At 34.3% G+C, this 26916-nt stretch overlaps 1 protein-coding gene across 1 annotated transcript in view; it reads left to right on the top strand.

Moving 5' to 3' along the window:
* The window catches only part of LOC127832489 (E3 ubiquitin-protein ligase PDZRN3-like), a 240449-nt gene that overhangs the window by 13329 nt on the left and 200204 nt on the right, over nucleotides 1–26916 (top strand). The window contains exon 3 of the mRNA XM_052357991.1: nucleotides 9661–9828. Within this exon, the coding sequence (XP_052213951.1) occupies nucleotides 9661–9828 (168 nt within the window). The remainder of the gene's footprint in view (nucleotides 1–9660; nucleotides 9829–26916) is intronic.

The raw sequence follows: 26916 nt of genomic DNA, 5'->3' as shown, positions 1-26916 counted from the left end.
CCCTCTAACTATTAAGAGTGGGTCCCTCAAGGTTCTATTTTGGGCCCTCTCTTGTTTCTTATATATAATCAAAGTACTGACAGTACTGGTGTGACGATGCTTTTGAAGAGGATGGATATAAAACATCAATTTAAGTCTATCTATATCACCACAATTGTGTATGTTGATACGAACATTTGGGTACGATAAAAAATTTGGGTACGAACATTTTGGGTACGAAAACAAATTTGGTTCGAAAAACATTTGCGTACGAAACATTTTTGGTACGAAAAAAAGTTTAGGGGTACGGGAAAGTAGTACCCGTGGGTAACTTGACCCATTGCGCGAAACTGGGAGGCGGGTCACATTCTTGTTCATTAGGTATGGCAATACCTTCATGATGATTCTCGAAAGTAGGTATGAGCACATAGCCGGACCATGTGAGCTCAATCGTATGAGCACTTGACTATCCGAGTTCGCCCACGAACATATGGATAAGTTAACTAATAGCGAAATGACCTTATACATGTATATACTGAAATCTAACAATCGAACGAAATATCAAACGTGGTATGTACACTAAGGTGGTTGTGTAATTTCTGTTAGAATATCGTATTCAATATGTAAATTTTAAATGATTGTGCCCGCACTTGAGTTTGTTGCCTTGTTTGAGTCTATACGCGCCTAGGCTGCACCCAGTCTGTGTATTTGTGTTTTTCCAAGGTAATGAGTTACCTCCGCGCTGAGGCTGCATAATGTTGGGAACCGGAGTGTGTCCAGCACTCCTACCTAATAAGATTAGATTGACGACAGTTGGGACGAATTTTGAATGATAGCTGCAATTTCCAGCTATTTGTTTTGTACTGAAATACTTTTTAATTTTTTATATGGTCAAATGCTGCGGGGGGTATGAGATTATCCGGAAAAAAAACACCTGTCCGGAATGGTGACCACAAAACAGACAAAATATAACATTGCGTCGGGAGCGGGAATCGAACCGGTGTCGTAAAGGTGAAAAAGCGAACGTCCTTACCACTGCGCTAGCAATTATGCAAAGGAATGTTGTTATATGTATATATATCATAGCAGTGCAGCGTTTACAATTTGCAGGTTAGAAATTGTTCGCATTCTTTAGTTTTGTGATCAAGTAAAAAGTTAATATTACATGTTTTATTCGCAATTTATTTACTAAATCGAGAACAAATATCAAACAAAATAGAGAAAATATACAGTTGTTTCATTGGTCCATAAAAATAAAATGGATGTAAAATTACTAATTTTAAATTAACGTTCTGATACACTTATTGAATCTGTTTCCCCAGGATATGCTGTTCTATTAATATTTACCTTTATCAACACGAATGACAACTCTGCTAGAAGAATGTTATCAATGAAAATCAACGAGCAATCTCCTACGCAGTGGCGAATGCCAAGGGAAGTAACTGAAAAATCGAGTTATCTCAATCGGACTGGCTCGGTCTTTTACATAGGTTCCCATTGTGAAGAATTTTTTTACTGGTTATCAAACCTTAGACGACGCTGTTCCAGCATCGTCAAAAATGATATTGGGTTATTACTAAACCAATCAGACAGAGACTTGTTTGCTGATGACTCGACACTATATGCTACAGGGGCGAATCCTTCAGAAATTCAGACTAACTTACAAAATGATATTTATTCCATACAAAAATCGTGCACCCTCAATAACATGATGATAAACCCTAATAAATCAAAATGCATGCTTATTGGCTCAAAACAAAAAAATAAAAATACCAACCTTAATCTTAAAATAGATAATAATGCTATTGAGAATGTCACTAGCCATAATATTTTAGGATTTTATATCGACAAACATCTGCAATGGAAAGTACACATTGATAAAACATGCTCTAAAATAAGCAGTTAAATATCTCTGCTAAAAAAGATATCAAATTATCTCACTTTTGATATGAAGAAATTATTTCATAACTCATATATTCTAACCAATTTCGATGATTGTTGTTCGATCTGGGGCAACGCTAATAAAACCAATTTAACAAAAGTGAATGTTTTACAAAAACGCGCAGCAAAAGTAATTCTACAAAAGCCAAATAAAACACCATCCAAAGATTTGTTTTTACAGCTTAATTGGCTCTCGTTAAATCATATATGTAAATACCACACTGCAATCTTAATAAATAAATGTGTCAACAATCAGACTCCGGAATATTTAAATGATATTATAACTTTTTCTCAAAATCACAACTTTAACTTAAGATCTGCCACCCATAACGATATTGTTAATACCAAAGCTAAAAAATGTTATAAGAAACGAGCTTTTTCATACCATAGCATGAATATCTGGAACAGTATACCAATTTGAATACGAATGGCATGCTCTATCTCTGCTTTTAAAAGGCAATATAAAGCACATTTATTTTCTATCAATGATATGTCATGTTATTTTCTAATCAATGTTATTTCATTTGTGTCTGTCTAAAAGACAAAATGTGTGTTATGTATAGGTGTAAGTAAATATTGTTTGAATGTTTTACTTGCTTTAGACCTATTTGTGTATGTTATTTTAAGAAGGCCACATTGTAAAAAAGTATTGATTCATCTGCATAATATGTATAGTGTGTCACTGTCTTTATGTGAAACCTTCTGTAAATAAAGCTTTTATTATTATTATTATTATTATTTAGTTCTAAGAAAATTTCTTTAATTCCAATGAAACACTGTAGATTCACCAAAGCTATGAAGATAATTGTCAGTTGTAGTGTATGCATATTTTGAATTATGTCCGTCAGTGTTATCGGGGGTTCCTTGTTAGATACTGGGAAAATAACTGAGCGCCAAATTGATGCGCCTGAAGGAAGAAAACTGCCAGTGGTAAATTGTCTGAGAGTACCCATCAGCCTGGAAAAGTCTTTCCTACAAATTAAATATGAATTTCATGGCATGTGTAGAAGAAAACTGATATTACGTTACGTACCCTACTGTTTCCTAAGCTTAACCCATTTATGCCTAGTGGACTCTCCCATCCTTCTAAATTGGATCAATTTATTTCCAAAATTAGGGATGTCTAGTATATTTCTTTCTATATTAAGAATATTTCTTACAGAAATTCCTTTAAGCAAACAGCGCAGACCCTGATAAGACGCCACATCATGTTGCGTCTCATCTGGGTCTACGCTGTTTGCAAAGGCCTTTTTTCTAGATGCTAGGCATAAATGGGTTAATATATCCATATCTTACAGTACAGTGTTGTTTGTGACATTGGCAGCTTAGACTGGCTTTCTTCAATGGAAGAGCAATCCAAATAATTTGCATTTCAATATTTAATTTGTTCATTGTCCCGTCACGTTGCTTTGGTAAAGATGAAACATGTTAGTTGGTCTTTTGGTTCATACTAGAAATCGTCATTGCAGAAATCGCATTAAACATATACTTATATGTTTATGTTTCTTTTTAAGTTATATTAGGGTTCTTTTTGTCAATTATTATCACTGCAACAACATTGTGGATGACTGAGCTAAAAACAATTCATTAACAATTTAATATTTACATTGGGCCTTGTTAAATATTTGACAGTTCACAGCATCCAGAAATTTAAATGTTGTGATCAATGCAGACATCACTACTGAGCAAAGATTTGTGTAGCAGTCGTAAAAAATGTTTACCATTTTCTGTCAAAACTGTTTGCACTTTAGAATAGCTTGATTGGCACTCTTCAAATTTTAATGAACCATGTTAGAGACTGTTATAAGGGTACTGTTATTAGTCTTTGTTGTAAAAATTGCCAAGGACCTAATTGTTTTATTACCCAAATTATGAGGGTTTAACAATAGATTCTTGTAGAAAGAAAAATAACTTCTAGTTTTTGGTTATTGGTTCTTTTAAGATCATGTCAGATTTGAAATTATTTTGGTTTTAACGTGAGGTACAGAATTAATTTGCACATTTGCCATTTTCAATAACTGCTAAGTGGCCAATAAGATGCGGTCGTAAGAATTAGTTTTAGTTAAATTTTATGATCAAAATGTCTATTGGTATTATTCAAATACCCTTTTTAACTGGTTTTACTTAAATATCTCTCTTTTTTAAAACAAAACATACCAAGAGTCCATGTATGGATATACGATATTCATGATTTTTAAAATAAAATATTTAAAAAATGACAAAGACATGGATTGTATTATTCTTATGTATATTTTACATAATAAATGCTTTTTTTGTCATATCTAAAAATTCCAAAGTGGGTTCCTTTTTTTACTTTGCCTGAATTACAATAACATTTCCATATTGTTCAAAATAATGCTAAAGAAGGTAAAATGCACAGTTTACATATACTAGATACATTATCCAGACCAATTGGGCTTCATATATGTATTAGGTATTTTCTAGTTGCATGATACACATTTTTATTTTTGAATCAAAATGACTTTCAAAATTCATGATATTTAGAAAAAAGCATTCATACTCACTTGGTTCAAATATTTTCGTAGCATCATACTGTTCAAATTAAGTTATTTGTTAAACAATTTGAAATAAAAAATGTTTTTTTAATAAACATTGTTTTGGCAAAAAGGGGGTGGTGTTATTTTCTAGGTATCCACATCTGCATGGTAACTGTTCCTATTATTTTTAGCGCTTTACATTTTTGTTTTCCTTGAAATTAACAATAGCCTCTTGATGCAGAGGGCTGAATAATCAAATTTCATTTTCAATAATTAAATTTAGATTTTTGCAGCCAATTTTGACAATTAAACCTTATTAACTGCATGCAGTTTCTCAGACAGACGATTCTGCAAGGATTAAACTGTTTGATAACTTACGAGAACAGGCCAAATCATGGAGAAAACATGGAAATTACAACAGCTGCAGGCCTTGGCATTGGTAATGCATCTTGTCAAAGAAATGGGGGGAAATTTGAGAGAAAACAATTTATGAAAACAAATGTTGAATTATTAATGATGTGTCCTCTTAGAAAATTATATTTTATGACTGGATTCTGTCAAATGAGCTTTGATTCTGCTGTTTATTTCTGACACTGTAATATCCTTTTTAAAACAACAGACATGGATTGAATTACACTCCATTGTTGAATTTTCAAGTCTGTAAATAAACAGAAACAATATGTGAATCTGCTTTGATCTTGTTTCTTAAATTATAGTCTTGTAGAAGTCAATAATTTTTACTGCCTTTACTGTCAGAAAAATGCAAATAATGTCCTAGAGCATGATATTTAAGGACATTTTTATTTATGAACAAGGCTGGTTACTGGATGTGACGTATTATGCAAAGAATATGTTTGTTGATGGAAAGCAAGGAAGGCAATGTCAGAAAGAAAAAAGGGAACAATATGTTCTGTAGAGAAAAATCTTGAACTTTCTGCATCAGATATGTCAATTGGGACATGTAACGCTGCTAATGACGATCAAAGCTAGTATCAACCAAGTTACTTTAATATCCAGGAAATACCTTGTTTGACCTTTAATAGTGACCTTGACCTTTAAATAACAAGCTTGGGAGTTGTATGTAACACTCTGTATTAAAATGGGGAATATATTTAAAAGGGAATATCAAACTAAAAAATGTTAAAATTTTGCCTTGCTTTTAATATTTATGTAGTGGAAAGGAAATCCTATGCCTTTGTCCTTGAATTTTGACCTCTACGTTCGACATTGGAAGTTGATACAACCTGTTTTTCGCATACACGGAAAGACTTCTAAGGGAAAGCCTAAGAGGGAATTGTGCACAGATTTTATTTTATTTTTATATAATGTCAAAAATATATTAATTAACCAAACTATGATATATGGAATAGTTTTAAATGATTTCAATCCGACAAAAGACAAAAATAAATAAATAAGTTTGCCTCTCATTATGGAATCAAATCCTGGTTCTCTAGGAGCAAAAGCAAATGCGCTACCTCTGCAAAACGCAATTTAGTTTGGTATTGGATTTTAAATGCTATGTAAGTAACACATGTATATTCCAAATCATCGACAAAAAGAGAAAAAGCGATAGAAACATTTTATTGTGTGACAGAGTTCCATTTATGATTTGTATTAAGGTTCCAATATTTTTTTAACATTTCTCTTCAAAGTGTTAGTTTGCTTGCTTGAATATAAAGTATTCATTAATTTTTGAATCTATGACAACTTGTTAGAAAATTATATTTTTTTACCAAACTCCTAACAAGTCCCTTCAGATTTAAAGCTTCCTTATAAATATAAGTGAGGTGACATTGAAGTTTGGTCTAGTCAGTGTGCTCCAAGGGTACCTTCTTGAGATTTCTTGAATTATCAGAGACACATGTTGATTAAGGGTCTGAGTCATACAGTCTCCCTCTCTCAGTTGTTCTTTTTTATTGCATGGTCAATTTGAATGATGAATTGCAGAAAAAATGGTCGAAAATTGCATTTTTATGCCATGCCATCTTGTGGTGAGGTGGCCTCTCATAGATTACTCATTGCCTGCAAATCTTTTCGGTAATGTGGTTACTAAGAGATAGCAAGTGCAAATTGTGGAAAATTGGTGATAATTGGCGATTCAGATTTTCATCACAATCTGTGTTTGGGAAGTTTGGGACATTTATGACCGTATGTGATTGCTGAAATGCTTGATTTGAGCGGCTAAAACTGTCTATGACTGCTATTTGAATCACAAAACAGCTCATCTTTGAGACAATCTTATAGGGTTGTAATGAAATCAAGTGAATATCTCAGAGGTGTTATGTCTTTTCTGGACAAATGTTTACGATAATGTTTTATTCAACAAAATGAATCAGCGATTGTGAGTTGTAAAATACTGACATCCTCACACATTCTGGGTCCATAATCATGGAATTCATGTTCTGTGGGAACTGGCCATCATGCAATAATTTTACAGATACGGTCACCAATTGTCAAACAACACTTCAACCTCGGTACAATAGCGTTCTGAAATTTCAGACTAATCGTAGGTCAATACTGTTTCAATAGCTTTGTACTTCAGCGTTCACATTTAAATAATAGCCCTATTTGAACTTCTTCGTTTCTGTCATCCCTCTCTGATACCCAATACGTTCAATTATCACCTGCTATTAAACGTAAAGGACATGTGAACTTCACATCTCCTAATTGGCTGATGGCCGGACTCAATTGGCAGCTTGATGACCACTGGTCAAGCCATGCAGTGTCACCAACTGACCGGTACCTAATTGTCTTTGTAATGTATTGTCCACTCACATGTCCAGTTTAAATCACTGGCAACGCCAGAGCATAATGTGTGCATACTGTCAGTAATTTATTATCTTTGGCACCATAACGGAAGTCACAAATCGGGCTTCAATTGTGCCGTGTGCCTATTTAGGGTTGTTATTTGTTCCTCAATAACTTTGTATCAACCATGGCAAATTACACCAGATGCAGGTCATGTGACCTATGAATTGCAAACTTTTGTTGGCGTGAATAATGTTTTATGGGTAAACAGTAATTTCTAAACTTTTTTTTGACATACAGAATTTTGATTGCTTGCTGAATTAAATAATTTTCATTTTCCAATGGAAGAGATCATGTATGAAAGGATGATAAGTAACAACCCTACTGTCAAAGAGAGAAACACTACCCTACTGTCAAAGACAGAAACACAACCCTACTGTCAAAGACAGAACCACATGAAAGTGCATTGCATAATACTTAGGATAAGCAATTTTTCTGAAATCATTAATGATTAGCAACATAAAACTCTATTAGTGTTGCTTGCAGTTCCCCATGTGACATCAGTTTGTACCATACATTATGCTTATAAGAATAGGTACAATTATTAATTTTATATTATGTTTTAGTTTGTCTTTTCATTTAGGATGGTGATTATAATTTATTAACATTAGTTTGTGTTGGCTTTTTTTGTCTGTAAATCATCGCTTCACATTGGATTCATCATCTTTGATTTGTTTGTATAATTGTCCATTTTTTGTCTGTAAATCATTGCTTCACAATGGATTCATTATCAACCTTGAGCCCCAAAAGATGGGAAAGACACGCTGCACATTGCCAATGTGATCAAAGGCTGCCTAATTGAGTTATAGGAGTAATTCAATTCCTGTCCAGCCTGTGATTAATTGAAATTCATGTCAATTGTTATTCTACCCATGGGTAGTTATTATTGCATCCACAGCTGACCCTGTTTGACCCTGTAACCTAGGTAACCTTAGTGTTGGTCACATGATACCTATGGGAGGATGGACACATGGTTTTATATTTTATGAGTCAAAGCACTTGGTGTTGAATATAATTGGGTGAAATTGAGAAATGAATGAAAAGCTAAGCATGTGGTTCTTTAGGGTCACTTATTGGGGATACATGGACATGCTGTTATGGCTTTATAAACATGTAGGACCTTGCTTGGACAGTTTGGTCCTCAATTTATGTGACAGTTATTGACACTGCGGTCCTAATAGTCCAGATGTTAGCCAGTTTTCTTGATTGCAAAATGATCATGACTAGGCCTTGCTTTATTGTCTGTATTGTTGCAATTGAAAACTGTGTTGGCTGGATGTAATTCATGGTTAACAATCAATAACATTTTGTTCTTGAGATGGAGCCCAAGTGTAAAGTAGGGTGGTGGTCTTGTTGGCATGGGAGAAATGAATAAATTAGGGAGCTCAGTTGTGAAGGACCCTTACACTAATGGGGATTTGACAAGGCTGTTCCACATTGCATGTGTCAGAAGCTGCCCTTGGGTAATAAATAAATCATTAGAAAAAATGGCCAGATTTTTCATGTATTCAATATATTTGGGCCATGCTCTGTGAAAAGGGGATTTAATGCATATGCGTAAAGTCTGCACAGGCTACTAAGGGACAACACTTTCGGCTTTTATGATATTTTTCATTTAAAGAAAGTCTGTTCTTAGCAAAAATGCAGTTTAGGCGGAATGCACTTTACAAACATGCATTTAACCCCCTTTTCACAGAGCACAACTCATTTAAGTTTGATGGTGTGGTGTCCTGAAAGCTTTCTCTTCTTTCACAACGTTTATCTTCTAACTTTGGTCTGTTTTCTGAAATATTAATTCAGTATTTAATTTACCAAACTGTCTTTTCTACTATTGTATTGGGATCTATTTTAATATTGCATGGTATTGCGTGCTTAAAATAGGTTAAATACTTTGTTACACTTCCATTTAATTAAATTCACCCAATCATCAATATCTTCAAGGGGTTTAACTTATAGAACCAGAGTATCTTTATTTTAGGTTATGCTGTATGTTTTCTTTGATGTGTGTCTTTGATAAGTCTTTCATTTTATTTAAGTGAGTGAAATTGAATTTCAGCTTTACTTTGGAATGAAACTGAAAGTGTATACAGGGATCAAGTTTGATTTATAATTTGTGAACATGGCAAAGTTTCTTTTGTCATGTTTTATCTACCAAAATCAGTTTTGTTGGTCTGCTGTTTTAATTGAAATATGTTTGGCCCGTCATATAAAAGTAGCAACATGTCAAACGTTTTCAAATCATCTTTTTGCAGAAAATTAAAATATTTAATTTAATGATCAAAATATTAATGGATCAACCAAACAAAATGTGTGTTTAATATTTCGTATTGAGTTTTAATAATGCTGTAATTTTCTTTTTCAGCTCGGCTATCAAGTACAAGTAATGAGACATCTACAATTGTTAAGTTAAAAATGATGGCATCTTATCTTGCAGTTTGAGAGCAACAACAACAACAACGGCAATACAAGTGACTTGATAATCAGTAACAACAACAACAATCAGCATGTTGGCATGACAACAGAAGGAATCATCGTTTCCAAGGTGATGGTGGGCGGACCAGCAGAAAAGACGGGGCTTTGCACTCACGACCAGATTGTTAAGGTAAGGAATATGGATAAAGAGGGAAAATGTGTGTCATGAGTAGGGTGTGAGACTTTTGTATTTTCTTATTATCCTATTTATATAATCCATTAAGCTGTTGTCATTCATAGAAAAGAACAGAACAGACAGTTTATTCAGACTTATACATACGTACATCGTCTTTAATGCATACAATTATAAATGAAGTGCTGTCACGTGTCAAAATATAATAACTGAAACCAAAGCAATGATACAATGTTATATACAATGAAAAACAACGATTTTAAAAAGGAGAAACATACTAATTTTAAAGGCAGTAAGGATAAACTGTTATGTTTAATTGAGTATGGTATATATGATATAGTTTTAACAAAAATTGAAGTCATTTAGAAAATCAAATTAAATTTATTAAGTCCTTCTTAATATTTTCAAGTCTGAAAGGCTTCATTTCCAAATTTTTAAAGATACTTGCAGTGTACTAAGAGTTACTCGCAGGCTGTTCTGATTTTATGTTGGTTGCAAAAGCCATTTTCACTTTGCTTTTGGGTGAGAAAGGGTTAACCCTTTCAGTGCGGGAACCGAATTTTAAAGGCCTTTGCAAACAGTTTGGATCCAGATGAGACGCCACAGAACTTGGCGTCTCATCTGGATCCAAACTGTTTGCTATTCTGATAGTATTCTTTGGGAAAAAAATCGAAGAAAATGCTAATTTTAGAAATTCTGCAGACGACATTTTAGCAGACGACAAATTTCCCAGCATGCAAAGGGTTAAAAGACATAGCACCACAAAGTATAGCATTCAGATCAATGTCACATCGCCATGTAATTCAGGTTAAAGCAACATTCAGGTTGTACAAGATAAATTACAAAGCTTGGTTGCGTATGTCTATGAGACTGCAGGCAAAAGGGAGAAAAATGACCATGCACAATAATATATAAACAACTTGGGGTAGGCTTTCAAACTATTATCAAAATGATCTTTTCTTGCGGGGATGTTATTAGCCCTATATTGATCTGTTATGAAAATGGATGTATCTAGTCTGAATCTAGTCTGTAATTACTTGTTCTACTTGGAAGTCACAATAACATCGTCTTTTATACATTGAAACTAAACACTATTGTTATGCTGTTATACATGTTATCTATAAATGAAATACATTTTATCTATAAATGAAATATTTATGCTTTACTGCTGATGGCATCAAATAAGACTTGTACTGATAGTAGTTATTAAAAATTTGTGGCTTTGAATTGGACAAAAGGAAATAAACATCTGTCTGATAGCATTTTTGTCAACGAAGACCATATCTGTTAAACATCTTGTTAACACAAACATTACTTGACAGCTGAGCGACAAATGATCCAGTAACTTCCAGGATAAAAATAATGATACACATATCAGACTGATTATACTTATTGTGTCTATAATTGTTTGTTACAAGCAGGTGAATGTTATTGGAACAGACAAGTGGAAATTTAAGATAACAAAAATTGATGACCATCTTTTTCTTTGCCTGAAAACATCATATCACCCCATTAGTGCAGTAAGGTAACATGTGCTTGCTAATTTCAATGTCACATGGTACCATGTGCTTGCTAATGTCAATGTCACATGGTACCATGTGCTTGCTAATTTCAATGTCACATGGTACCTTTTTGCACCAATAGGGCCATATCATTATTTGTCCATTTCAAAAAGTGGTCAATGTAAGCACAAACTGTATTAAATGTAGTAGGGCTGCAACGGGTACCCGAAATATCCGATGATATCGGATCCAACTTCAGATTCGCGGGTACGGATTCACCCCTGGATATTTCAGTTCCGAATATTTATTTTCATAGTTGTATGTAACCTAGCGCTGTTTTCACGAGTATTGTTTTTATACAGACTGGTTCTGTTTAATACATAAAATATACGTATAAAAGTCGATATTTATTAACGTGTGACAGTCAAAAAGCAGATCATTCGAGACATTACGTAATGAGCGCCAAAAGCAAAACTAATTCGAAATCATGGAGGATTTACACATTACCAATGCAATTCCTAATGGCAATAAGTAAGTTTTCAATCCTTATTGTCTTTCTGAGTTGTATTAAAAACAACGATAGTGGATCCAGATCATCCAGTGTGTCTGCAATGTTATTCAGGTAAATTTTGCATAATTTCGCGACCTGTCAAATTGTGTTCCAGCATAATGTATTGTCTTGAAAGCATATTTCGTAATATAATTAGTTTAAATGCTATCTTGTGATGCAAGGAGCCTCAGTGCCTAGTGAGAGAATCTTCGCCACAGAAGGAGACCTCGTCATTGCTCATAGGGCTTGCCTGGACTCAGACAATGTTGATATGTTAATTTTTTGGAAAACAAACATCAAACTGTATGAACAGTGAAAAGTGTATGTTAACCAGCAAACTATTAAGTGAATAAGTGTTCAGGTTTCGTTTTATTTTGACATTGCTACAATGTTAAACGAGAAATTTATTATGTTTTTTGTTAATAAATGTTTAATGTTTTTTATTCAAATTATACTTCTAAAACATTGATTTCTTTAATTTAGACATAACATATTAATTTTCTCTTATCTGAGGGATCTGGATCCGAAAAATTGCAAGAAACCATATTTGGATTCGGATCCAAACAAATTGTTTGGATTCGTTGCAGCCCTAAAATGTAGTGTAATAATACAGTGTTTAATGGTGTTCTCACACATAGGCGAATTCATTAAACTCATTGTGGCATATGGATAAAAATATAAAATGTGACGCATTTCTATCAAAAACTGTGTTTGATTGTTTCAACTATAAAGATTTACAAACATTAAGAAACTATTTGTATTAATGATGTACAAGAGCGATGAACAAATACAGTAAATATAAATCGATTTATTTACAATTATCATCAAAACAATAGTTTAAGATTTTTTTTAAAGCATAATTACGTAGTTGTTTTTATTATTTTTTCAAATATTGTAAATCGATGCAGAGCTTACTCATATTTCATTGGCCATATTCCTCTTGCTTCCATTTTTATTGCAAAATTATAAATGTAGTACAATTGGAAAATTTAACCCATTTATGCCTAGGGTCCAGAAAATAGGCCTTGGCAAACAGCGTAGACCCAGATGAGACGCCGCATGATGTGGCGTATGCCGCATGATGCAGCGTATCATCAGGGTCTGCGCTGTTTGCTTAAAGGAATTTCTGTAAGAAAAATTCTAAATAAAGAAATACATATACTAGACATCCTTAATTTTGGAAATAAATTGATCCAATTTAGAAGGATGGGAGAGTATACTAGGTATAAGTGGGTTAAAGTAAAAACAAGACAATATAATGTTCTTTTTCTCTGTCCTTTTTCTCTGTTTTTTGTTAACAAATTGGCTCAATTTTATATCATTATAAAGAAAATTACATTTATTTTCTGAGAAAAAGTACTCTGTTTCCAACCAGTCTAGGGCTTGAATAGTGAGGTCTAGAAAATTCCCTGCCTTCCGCCACATTGTGATTTGTTGTCATATCAATTATTGTATCCACAGGCAATGGGGCACGACTTCTTTGTTACTTTAGTTTTCTCAGAATCTTAATTTGAAACAGCGCTTTGTCGAAATGCATTTTGTATTGAAATACAAAATATTCTACGGCTTTTTTGTCACATTGGAATGAATTTAAATTAGCAATGGTCCACGTTGCATGCAATAGTCTCATCAACAACAACGGTTATGCCATTTCCGTGTAATGTCCTGTGACCTAATCTAATTCATCATCTCTGGAACATGGCAAAGTATCTCTTTGAAAATTGCACCATCCATGTCATTTTGCTAATTTGTCCTACTGTTTTTGTTCTTGTCAGCTCTTTTGTGCTCGCAAAGGGTCACAAGTTTCTGTGACTTCATGGAAGATTTCGTGAAATTCCATCTTTAACCAAGAGGACTGTCTTTTGTTTGTCTGGAAAAATTCCTTTGATCGCGATTTGCTTCCTATTTTGTATTAACAAGCCAGCTTGGTAGGAAATTAAGATCGAAATTACATTAAAATATTTGCATAAGACTTCTGCAGTTTAGATTAGCTTCATCAAATTAACTTTGAGTTTAATGTGTTAAGTTGTCAGATTGTGTAAAAATAATGGAAGAATGACTTCTTCTTTTTGCAGTTTAATGTCATTTTGATTTCTGCTGAAGCAGCAAATTTTAGTTTTTACAAATGAACACATTCTTTAGCTAAACAGGCTCTTGTAATACGAATCTGCTATACTATTTTGTGTGTGTTTCCTGTACTGAATTAATAGGAAAAAAATGTTTACATTTGTTTCCTTTTCACTGTACATGTACTTAGAAATGATTGATTGAAAAATTGCCTTTTTATGTTCTTATAATCCAATTGAGCTGTTAAATATGCTGATGAATTTCTGAAGTTTTAACACTGAGATTTTATGGGCTCCAAAAGGAGTTAATGTGGAATTCAGATGTCAAATTGATTTGACACCGAAATGCTAGAAAATACTCACCCCATGATGGAAAGTGTTTGAAAATTGAATTTTTTATCATTGAAATGATAATTTCTAGCTTTAAGAGGTTTTGTCAACCATCTGGCTGCTGTATTGACAGTGCCTTTTCACCTAATTTTCTCGTTTTTTATGGACCTCAAGGGTTTACTGGAGACCGTTTGTTCCAAATTTTAACTATCATTGCGTGAGAGGCATGTTTTCAGAAAAAGTTTACGAGTTTGATGGATCACACTTCGGTCATTGTGAGATTTCTTTTATTTGTCAGCTAATTCTTAATTGACATCTTTGTGACTTGTTATAGTTAATGACTGATTTTTGTCAAGTTCAGTCTTTTGAAACTTCTTTTTTATATAAAGCCCAAGGGAAATTTCACCGAAATTAAAATGAAGAATGGTAAAATGTGTTGAAATACATGAGTATTCCAGGGAGAGAAATTCAATGGTTTAATAATAAAAAGCATTTTCCTTCGAATAATGCTTTCAGTTCAAGTTATAGGTTGGGAATACTCAAAATAACATTTTCATCGTTAATATTTGCCAAGATAGTTTGATCTGTAAAGAATTAAAATTATGATATTTTTTTTTTATGGAAACATTCAGCTGCACTGAAAAAGTGTGATGTGAGTGTCACATAAAAAAATCAGTTTTTTTAAAGCTTCTGTGGTAATTGGAATCCAATTAGAGAACCTTTTTACTTTAGAGCATATGAATACTATTCTATAATTGGTTCTGGATAAATTTAGATGGCATGGTAGGGAATTCAACAGGTTATCTGTGACTCACACTACTTCCTGGAATGAGCAACAAGGACACTAAGCAGTATTAAAATGGCCGCCAGGTTTGTTAAGAAACATAATACCATTTCCTGGATGTCTTGGCCGGACCCTAGAGGCATGAACATTGGCGGAAATCTCTGTAATTATCTCTCATGTCTTCCCTTGCAAGAATTACTTTGCGGCCCTTTAATTGTCAGTCCTCATAGCTGCATCAGACATTGTAATGGATTTTACTGGAATAAAATGACACGCAAGAGCGTTGGAACTTGTATGATTCATGAAGAATCTTAATTCCACGTTCCATGTTACATTAATTCTAATTATGTGCAATTATAAGCTATTTGTTGATGCAGACGTATCCATATTGTATCATGTTTCGTCTTTTAAAATCTATTTTCTCAGTTTTTTCTTTCAAGCTGAGTTTGTGTGAATATCTATATTGAGCAAGCAGCAATAATATAGCATCCTTTCTGGTAATATTATACAGTTACCATGCAACATGTTGCTATGGTAACATTATTTTCCAGTAAGTGAACCCAGCAGGCAGGGGTCACTGTGCTTGTCAACTGCATGCTAAATAATGAACCAAATTAGGGTCCGCAGTTCATTAGGGACCTGAGTGGGGTCAGATTTCCATGATCTTTGTTCCTGGGCACTTCCACTTGATGGAATGCCTGTCTAAATGCAAATTAACAGTCTTTTAGCCATGTCCAGAGGGGCCTGTTGCATTTGATGGCTTTAGCGGCAACATATAAAAAAACTAAAAACTTACTCAAAATTTAAACATACATTTACCCGTGAAAAATACTTAGACGTAGTCAAATAAAATTACCTTAAGCGATCACTTGCTCAATTGCGAACGTCATCACACCAGCTTGCTATAGAAACTGGGCGATATTCAAATACTCTGCAAAATGAACGGCTTTGCAATTTTTGCAATATGAATGCAGTAGAATCAGAATATCCCTTACTGTTAGTTTGCCCAAAATACAAGGATCTCAGAAAAATATTCTTCAAACCTTATTTTTGCCGATGGCCAGTACTGTAAATAAATTTTTCGCACTTATAAATTCAGAATCAAATATTTTAATGAATAATTTAGCAAAATTTATATTTTTTGCAAATAAGACCAGAACATTGCAGAGTGATTAAAAAAGATTTATTACAATTGTTAATATCATTCTATACATCATTGTTTGCTTATGTACTGACTATGCTCTTGTTAATCATTGTTGTTAATTGTATGTTTTACCCACTGTTTATTTGTTCTATATACTGTTTGCTATAAACATTGTATATGTTTTATGCAATAAAGAATATGGTATGGTAAAATGCACAATATGAGCCATGTCTGGGAAAACAGGGCTTAATGCATGTGTGTAAAAAGTGTCGTACCAGATTAGCCTGTGCAGTCCAAAAAGGTTTATCAGGGACAACACTATCCACCTTCCCTTGATTTTCATTAAGAAAAGACTGCTTTTAAACCAAAAAATCCATAAACTTTAACCCTTACAATGCAGGAACCGAATTTTTAAGGCCTTTGCAAACAGTTTGGATCCAGATGAGACGCCACAGAATGTCTCATCAGGATCCAAACTGTTTGCTATTCTGATAGTATTCTTTGAAAAAAATCGAAGAAAATGCGAATTTTATAAATTCAGCAGACGACATTTTAGCAGACGACAAATTTCCCAGCATGCAAAGGGTTAAAGCAGAAAGAGTCCTCCCTGTTAAGCTTGTCAAGTCTAGTATTCCGGGGCAACACTATGCACATGCATTAAGCCCTGTTTTCCCAGACCGAGGCTCTTATAGTCTTAGGTTTCTATATTTTCACATCAATGGCCTTAAAAATACCTGAAAAAATGGGGCTGGGTCCCTTTGGATTGGAAAATTTAATTGCGTCGTTTTTCTAACATTGGGAAATTAATTTTGTTGATTTTATGCTTAGAAATACCGGTACTTTTAATTGATTAAAACCTATTTCAATATTATATGTTCTAAGGTTCAACTTAAACAGCTGTATTTCGTGATAATTGACATATCTATAATTATTTGAAAAAAATCTTTTTTGGAAACTTTCAATTGGGAATTTGTATGTCCCATTTGAGAAATATATATATTTTTTCAATTAGGAATGTACCCACTAAGACATGTGAACATATTAATGAATTTTGTAAAGCTGAATTTTCAAATTATGGGGGCATTGCGCTTATTTTCAACATGAATGAACACTATGATTAATTTGAAGATAAAATATGTTGGCAAATGAAATTAATCAAGCGTGAGAGAGAATTTTCATGAGGGGAAAATGTGGTTCTGTTTTGGAGATGGTTTCCTGATTATGTCCAGGATATGTCAGCTAGCCTCAAGATAAGGCTGAGAAAAGTTTGTTTTTTTGATGCCAATTGTAAACCTTTTTTCCTTTTTATTTTTCACAAAGCTTTGGATGGTGTTTTTAAATAATGTTTTGCTTGTTTAAAAAATTGTCTAATTTATTGCTTTTAATTAATTGCTTTGACCTCAAAGACAACTGTTGTACATGCATCACGTGCTGATCCTCATATCATGTTTTATTGAAATACATAATATCGCAAGAGAAAAAGAGTGCCAAGAGCTAGCTCTGATCAAAATCTGGTGCTGTTTTGCAATATCCACATTCATCAAATGCTTGACATGGTCACTTTTTGCCACTAAAACCAAGAAAAAACAACTGTGAAAAAGCTTTTTGAATCGCACTTTCAGAATAGTTTGACAACATTTTCTCTGTATGTGAATCATGACATTTAGGTCATTTGTGGCCACAAACAATTAATCATTATTTTATTGCTGAAGTCTGTTATTCCACTTAAAGAATAGCTTGATTACATTTTCTCTGCCTGTGATAAAATTTTCAGCAACTCGGCCATTAATTTTATCGTATTTCAACTGCACAGCAATGTCAAGTGGCCCCACTGCTCTAAGTGTTGGTAAATACTCCACACAATGAAGTAATAAGAGCTTCCATTTGAGTGGTGCATTTGGTTCTATTTTATTGAAGTGATAAGTAAAAAAGTTCATTAGGTGTAAAAAAATATGGCGTCTTCATTGAGAAATTTAGTTTTCCCCATAGATTTTGAATATTTAAACGGATTTAATTTGAGCTATTGACTAGTAAAGGAAAAACGTTCCTTGCAGACTTTAGATCACAAAGATTATAAACTAATAATCAGCTCGAAAAGAAATAACATTGATTTCATCGTTGGGCAATAGGAAGAAAGCATGACAAGGAAGATGTATTAAATAACTCATTCAAATTGTTTAATTGATTTCTTTTTATAAAGCTTGGAATGAGGCAAAACAAAATGAAAATAATGCCTTTATAGATCACAATAATTTAGATGTAAATGCATCAATTTAAACTTGTATTCCCATTGACCTTTGTGTTCCTGTGCTGTAAAACCATGCCTTCCACAAGGGGGGTCACTCTAAGATATTGATTCAAGACATCATTACAGTAGTCTTGTTATAAAATATTTTGAAAAAGCAAACACATTTTACTACATTTAACTGATTGACTCTTTGCATTGTTCTATTGAAGAGTATATTTAAGTTACCTGTGGTTGTTTCTTTGGCACCATGAGAGCTGTGTAAACAACTAAGGGGTTCCAAAGATTGTTTGTGGTAAAAGAATTCCTTGATATGATTCGGGAACAGGTACTTCTTTAACTTTGAGTAATTTTCGTAGTTATCTAGCTTTTATTTAAATGATTAATAAATCTTTAAGACGTGAAGCAAACAACCTGTCAAGGCTGCATGGAAATCCTGCATGCAGCAAAAGTAGTTCTATCAGCCAAAGAATATGAGCCTTAATTGCTCTGGGAAAATGGGGCTTAACACTTTGCATGCTGGGAAATTTGTCGTCTGCTAAAATGTCGTCTGCTGAATTTCTAAAATCAGCATTTTCTTCGATTTTTTTTCAAAGAATACTATCGGAATAGCAAACAGTTTGGATCCAGATGAGACGCCACGTTCTGTGGCGTCTCATCTGGATCCAAACTGTTTGCAAAGGCCTTCAAAATTCGGTTCCCGCACTGAAAGAGTTAAATGCTTGTGTCTAAAGTGTGGTCAGAGATAAGCTGTGCAGTCTGCACAGATTAATCAGGGATGACACTTTTCGTCTTAATGGAATATTCCATGTAAAGAAAGTCTCTTTTTCACCAAAATCCAGTCAAGCTGAAAGTATTGTCCCTGATAAGCCTTTGCAGACTGCTACTTTGGGACCATATTTTAACACATGCATTAACCCTTTTGTATGCTGGGAAATTTGTCATCTGCTAAAATGTTGTCTGCTGAATTTCTAAAATTAGCATTTTCTTCGATTTTTTTCAAAGAATACGATCAGAATAGCAAACAGTTTGGATCCTGATGAGACACCACGTTTTGTGGCGTCTCATCTGGATCAAAACTGTTTGCAAAGGCCTTCACAATTCGGTTCCAGCACTGAAAGAGTTAACACATGCATTAAGCCCTGTTTTCTCAGAGGGAGGGTCATATAGTCAAGAAATACTGGGAGAGCTGGCATCCATCCAGTATATAATTATTTGCACAATATTTTATCAAATTATTAACTAAAGAGGTATGTGTATTGAACAAGATCTCTTTGATGACTATTAAAATTATATTCAAGTTCGTAGGCCTTGAGGGAACGAGTGCCTGGCCCTTGGCATTATTGTTTGTTTACATAAGGTCGGAGAAAACATGTTGACAAATTTATTATTTGTTTCAGACCCTTCGACTCCGTTCTGATCTCCTTTTCATAACTATTTAACCTCTGTTGAAGTGTATACAAAATGTCTCCCAGTAATATGTATCGCAAACAGAAATTAACATTTTCTGAAGTAATTATGTCTAATGGCTCTTGAATAGTAGATTCTTGATGTTTGATCAGCTATTATCATACTTTCTTCTATTGATACTCAAATTCATGACCGGTTACTGGTTTCTTTGTAAGTGAACGGGTTGCACTTGAATTTGTTTGTGTTTTATTTAACATGAGTTTGATAAGCACTTCGCCTTGATTTCAATGGCTGCATGTCTATGAGGTGGTTTGCAGAATGCAGAAGGTTTTAAATTGTTCATTATTATTGTATTCATAGACTGAATTATTATCCTGATTTCATCTGTAAATTGAAATGATCAGTTATTTCAAAAAGTCCATATTTCTATATTAACTGGTGTACAAGGACAAATATTTGCTCAAGGAGCAGTTTGACTGTAATACATAATCAGGGTGCAGAATCAACAGGGTTTTCCAGTTTTTACACACGGTCTGGACAGAATGTAAACACAACGTTAAGAATGTTATTTTTGCAAATATCTCAAGTTATTGAAATGCACTTGCAAAAATCTTTTGTGCTTAAAAGACAGTTTTTCTTGCAGTTTGTACGGATATCTCAAGGTATAAAAATAAATCCTTGAATACGTCTGAAATGGTTGACAAAATTTCACGTTGCGTGTACAATGAAATCAGTAGATACCGAATTTTTAAACAAGAACACAGGCTTTTTAATAAGTTATTCAGATGTATTTCACATTCCCATAAGCAGCATAAAAATATAATAAAATAAAATGAAATAAAGCAACTTTTATCGTCGTGTATACATCCATTTAAGTTAATAGGGGGAACCCACAAAGTCACGTGATCCATTATCCCTGATAATTGTACTGCTTCTTTATCTAAAAATAAATATATTTTATAATACAATCTTTATTCCAAATTATATGATGATCATGATGGTCATGATGATGATGATGGCAATGGCGATGGTGGTGGTGATGATGGTTGTGATGATAATTGCAATGATGATGATGGTGGTGGTGGTGATGCTGCTGCTGATGATGATGTAAGTGAAGAAGATGATAATGGTGATGCTGCTGATGCTTCTCAGCAGGTGCTGATGATGATGATGATTGATGATCATGATGTTGCTTATTGTGATGATCATAATAATAATAAATGATGATCATTACAGCTCCTTTAACAAGAAAAATTGACTGACATACAAATGTTGACAGAAGACTATTGTTATGAGTCATATGCGTCAAACAATTCATTGTTCAAAACCTGTGGCATGCTATATTAAAAATTACTTCAGTTTTGTGTGTGTATTTCAATAGTTACTGGAACATCAGCATGGAATTTTCACTGCAGATAAAGGCAATTGTGTCCTAATAATCCAGCCCTGCTGTTGCTCAAATAACAGGGGACATGCCTTGTGTACTTAGCATATAATAAAAATCCTCAGTTCAAGACATTTCTGTCAAATTACAGGTGAGTTTAAGAAAAAATGTTGGAAATATGAAATAAGATTAAGTGTTGAAAATACATTTATCAACGATGCAAATGGATTTTTAGCTCGTCTGTTTTGGGAGAAAAGCCAGCTCGTCCGACGACTGCTGTCCGCGTCGTGCTAAAACCTTAACATTTTGTTAAGGTTTTGAACATTGGCTCTAAAATCTAAGTGCTTCAATCTACAACTTTGAAACTTCATATGTAGCTGCACCTTGATTAGTACTACATGCCACACCCATTTTTGGGTCACTAGGTCAAAGGTCAAGGTCACTGTGACCTCTTAAAAAAAAATAAAAAAATCTGACAAGCTTTCATTTATTCAAAACTGCACCCTCAGCCGAGCGTGGCACCCGTTATGCGGTGCTCTTGTTACATGTTTGCGCTTGTTTTCAATGTGAAGAACCATGGGTTGCTGGGATTTAAGAAGACTTTTTTTACAGATTTTAATTCACTGATAATATAGAATTATTATATTGGTCTAGTTTTGTAAATGCGGTTTCTTTGCTCAGAAAATGATAGATGGGTAACAAAGTGTACATTTCTTTCTTTGTCATCATCATGGTTGGTTTACTTCAACTGGTACAACCATGGGAGTAACACAAAAAATATGTTAAATACAAAACATGGACTGAAATATTTGTCACTTTTTGAATGGTTATTACATTTAGCACTAACAATTATGTTTGCTGTTATTATAACTTTTATTAACAGCCTTTTAACCATCTCCACAGGGGTCTGTTGCATTTTATGGCTTTAGCTGCAAAACATAAATTGCCCAATATTATCGAGGTGTTCTATTTCTCGGTCAGCAGCTGGAGCGTATGCCTCGCGACCGAGGCGAGAGTCGCCCGCAGAAGATTTTCTCATCTGTACATATCTCCTTATAGAGGGTAACTTCTGCGGGCGGCTCTGCTTATCCAGCTGAGTCCGTCACCCTCGAGCTGGACGGCTTCCTCACTGCTACGCTTGTTGTCTTCTCCAAGATGCAGCAGTCTTGTCAACCGCTGTTTATAGTCGAGAGCTCGCTACCCGGACCTGCCAGAGGTCCCCTCTGAAGAGGGACGGGAACAGTGGGACAGCGGGTTTACCATTGGGGAGGCCATATGGGGCAGACCTGCATGGGGCTGGGCCTTTGATTGCCTATGATTGTAGTCCCAAGAAAATCGAGGGGGTGGCCTTATAGAGGGAGCCCAGGACGACGTAACTCAGTACGCTCAACGCACTGGGGAAACAGTCTCAGGACGAAAGACAACGGCCGGTGACAACGAGAGTGGCCATAAAGGCAGAGCTGTGCGCTGCAGCCCCTTGGCGGAGCTGCGTTCGGACATGAATTTGTCTTGAGATTGTCTGTCTACCAGTGCACATTAAGGTCTCATTGGTCACCATGCACTGGTCTATTTGGATCTAAATGATATACAGTCAATCTTGTATTAAGAGACCACTCAAGGGAGTAATCAAAAGCGGTCTCTTAAAAAAATGGTCTTTAAATAAAAAAGGCCATTCTGGAAGAATGCTTACTTTTATAACAAAATGAAAATAAACACAAAACATAAACAATATTTTACTTATAATGTGTTTTATTTTTTCACTTATTACAAATTATCATTTATTATAAATGAATTGTGTGTACATATTTTCATTTATTTGCAAATACAACATAGAAAAGGAAATATTTTTCGCATTTTCTTTACCTGACACATTATTTTCCACGTCTTCAAGCACCTTGGCTTTACGCTTAAGAATGTTCTGAATTTGAGTTTTACCGACTCCAAACTCATCAGCGATTTTACGTGCACTTTTACTCTTTGACAATTCCAAAACCTGAATTTTCTCGTTCAACGTTAACACTTTTTGTTTTGACATTTTAATTTCTGCATGTACGCTTAAGGAAATCTGACTCGATTATGATACATAATGAGCTGAAAAAATTAAAACACGTCAATTGAAAACAAACAAACAGACCTGATTGGAAAATTTATTAAGTAAATAACAATGTGATTGGCTAACAAATATCTACTAATAGCATAATTACAAATTGGTAATGTACGGATTTCGACGGATGTTGCCGATTAATAGTTTATTTTCCTCACTTCTCAGGAAATGTTTGTCGCGTACAGTGCATTGTTTTTGCACCTGTTATCTTCACTCGAGAAAAAACGGTGTTGTCTCTTAACTTTCCACATAGTAAACTATTTAAGCTGTAGACTGTGGGTAATACGTTCCTGTATTATTCAACTCAATAAATTGATACGCAGTCTACAAAAATACCGGTCAGAACCGGTCAACGAGAAAAAGCATAATCATAATGGTTGGTGTGAAAACAAAGCAGAGGTGTAACAGTACATCTTATCGGCTTAGATAAACAATTAACACGGATTTGTTCCTGAAAGATAAATAGATTAACCACTTTTACCTCCTAGTGGTCGCTTAATTCAAGATTCAGACATCAAAATACACAAAAATCAGCAGTTGCTGGTCGCGTAAGACAAAAGTCGCTTAATACAATATTATTATATAGCGAAAAAGCTCCGTGGGATTTCAAAATGGTCGCATAAGACAAAGGTCGCTAAATACAAGTGGTCGCATCCACAAGATTGACTGTATTTGGCGAATACCCTGGAAGCCGGGGTAAATTTGACCTATTTTGGCTCAAAATGAATCTGTTTCCCCTGAAAGGTCACAGGGGCAGGTCCATCCATAATGACTCCGTGAAGGGGCGCGCATGGACCTGAAAATAAACTGAAGAACAACAAGATGTTCTATTTTTTACCTCAATTTCCTAAAAATGACTCGACAAATTGTCTCGTGCTAAATGCCAGTATTTCACTAAGGGGTCTTTTATGTTACACAATTCTTGATATCTTTAAATGGTAGGAAAATAACTTTTATACTTTTCAGGACATACTATGGCAATATTGTCACTTATAAAATCATGTGAAAATATAAATGAACTTTGTAAAGCGGAATTTTAAAATTACTGCCATGGTGCTTATTTTCAACATGAATAAATTTTCTTATTAATTTGAAGATAAAATATGTTGGCAAATAAAATTAATCAAGCGTGGGAGATAATTTTCATGAGGGGAAAATGTGGTTCTGTTATGGAGAAGTTTTCCTGATGTCTTTGATATGTCAGCTCGTCCTAAGATAAGTGTCTGCTGCAAAAACTTCTCTGGTTTATTTAGTTTATACCAATTCTAAATCTTCTTCTTTTATTGAAATTTAATAAAGCTTTTGATTCTTGTATACATAATGGTTTGATTGCTTTTATTAATTGTAATGGATTTGACCTCAAAGACATTACTGTTGTACATGCATGGTGCTGATCTTGTATCATGTTTTGTTCAAATACATACAACCTAACAAGAGAGAAAGAATGGAATGCCTAGAGGTAGCTCGTCATCAAAATTTAGCTCCATTTACCGTGATCCATTCATCAAATTCTTGAAATGGTCATTTGTGGCCATTAAGCAATTAATCATCCCTTTTATTGTTCTAGTCCATTATGCAAAATGAAAAAAAAACACTGTGAAAAAGCTTTTTGAATGCTCTTTTACAATAGCTTGACAACATTTTCTCTCTGATGATGAAATTTTCAGCCGCTCAGCTATTAATTCTATCGGATTTCAACTGCACAGCAATGTGAAGTGACCTCACTGCGCTAAGTGTTTTGGTAAACATTCCACACAATAAGCCAAAGAGCTTCCATTCAAGTTGCAAATTCAGTTATATATGGTTGAAACAGTAGTGATAAGTAACTAAAGTTCAGTAGGTGTAACACAATTTTATATGGCGGCTGCATTGAGTGAAGGCTTTTCCATAGGTTTTAAATGTTTAAAAGGATTTTCATGGAGCACTTCACTTTTTAGGAAAAACACTCCTTGCTGTTTTTAATTTCACAAATGTTAATCTGATTCTAAAAAAAAAAAGCAATAACATTCATTTGGCCATTAAGGAAGATATCAGGGAAAAGGAAGCTGCATTATACAACAAATTCAAATGTTTTAACTTTTATTTCACCCTTTCCCACTCAAATATGCACTTTGACACATTTGCAGTCTATTACGAAATCAAATTCAAGACCTTTTTGAACCCTACTATTATATATGAAATATATATAGTGGAGCTATCCTATTCACCCCGGCGTCGGCGTTTCGTTCCGTGCCGTGCCGTTTCGTACCGTGCCGTTAGCGTGCAAATGCTAAAGTTTTCGTACTACCCCAATTATTTTCATTGTCCCTTGACTTATTGCTTTCATATTTTGCACACTTGTTTACCAACATGACCCCAACCTATAAACAAGAGCAGACAACTCTATCAAGCATTTTGTCATAATTATGGCCCCTTTTCCACTTAGAATATGCAGCAAATGTTAAAGTTTTCGAACTACCCCATTTATTTTCATTGTCCCTTGACATATTGCTTTCATATTTTGCATACTTGTTTACCAACATGACCCCAACCTATAAACAAGAGCAGACAACTCTATCAAGCATTTTGTCATAATTATTGCCCCTTTTATACTTAGAATATGCATATTATTGATAAATCTATGTTAAAGTTTGAGTACTACCCCAAATATTTCCTATATACTTTGACATATTGCTTTTAGATGTTGCATACTTGTTTACCAACATGACCCCAATTTATAAACAAGAGCAGACCACTGTATCAAGCATTTTGACATAATTATGGCCCCTTTTACACTTAGATAATAGAACATTTTGCTTGAATTGTCATAACTTCTTTATTTATGATCACATTTTATTATTACTTTGACAAAAGAACACTAACCTGAATACCACAATGGATTTCACCCGAACAATACCCCATGCCCCTACCCAGAATCCCTCCCCCCCTCCAAACTCCCCCCCCCCCCCCCAAAAAAAAATATTATTTTTTTACATCATCTGATAAATTACCCCACCCCACATTATACCCCTCGCCCCCCCCCCCCCCCCAATTTTTTTTTCCTTTTTTATAGGCTAATTAAGTTTTGAACCCTAAGATACTGATGAACTGTAGGAAATAGCATTAAACCTAAATACACTGGCAGTTGCTCGCAGGCTGTTCTGGTTTTATGCTGGTTGCTTTTAGCAATGTTCACTTTGCTTCTTGGCGGGAAAGGGTTCAATAATAGCATCAAATGAGGCAAAACAATATAATAAAAATTATGCCTTTAAAGATCACCTAATGTAAAATGAAAATTTATCAATTAAAACTTGCATTTCCATTGACCTCAATGTTCCTGTGTTGCAAAACCATCCTTACAATGAAGGACCCTCTAAAAGATTGATTCAAGACATTTGAACAGTGGTCTAGTATAAACAGTTTGAGACAACAAACACAGTTTACGACATTTCACTGATTGACTCTTTGCATTGTTCTATGAAAGACACATATTAGTTTCCTGCTGTTGTTTCTGTGGTACCATAAGAGGTATTGAAACAACTTGGGGGTTTTAAATATGGTTGGTATCCAAGAATTCAATTGATTTT

The sequence above is a fragment of the Dreissena polymorpha genome, chromosome 5 (genome assembly GCF_020536995.1).
Source record: "Dreissena polymorpha isolate Duluth1 chromosome 5, UMN_Dpol_1.0, whole genome shotgun sequence".
Classification (NCBI taxonomy): Eukaryota; Metazoa; Mollusca; class Bivalvia; order Myida; family Dreissenidae; genus Dreissena; species Dreissena polymorpha.
Note: the sequence above shows the minus strand (reverse complement) of the source record. Positions and strands in the feature narration are given on the sequence as shown.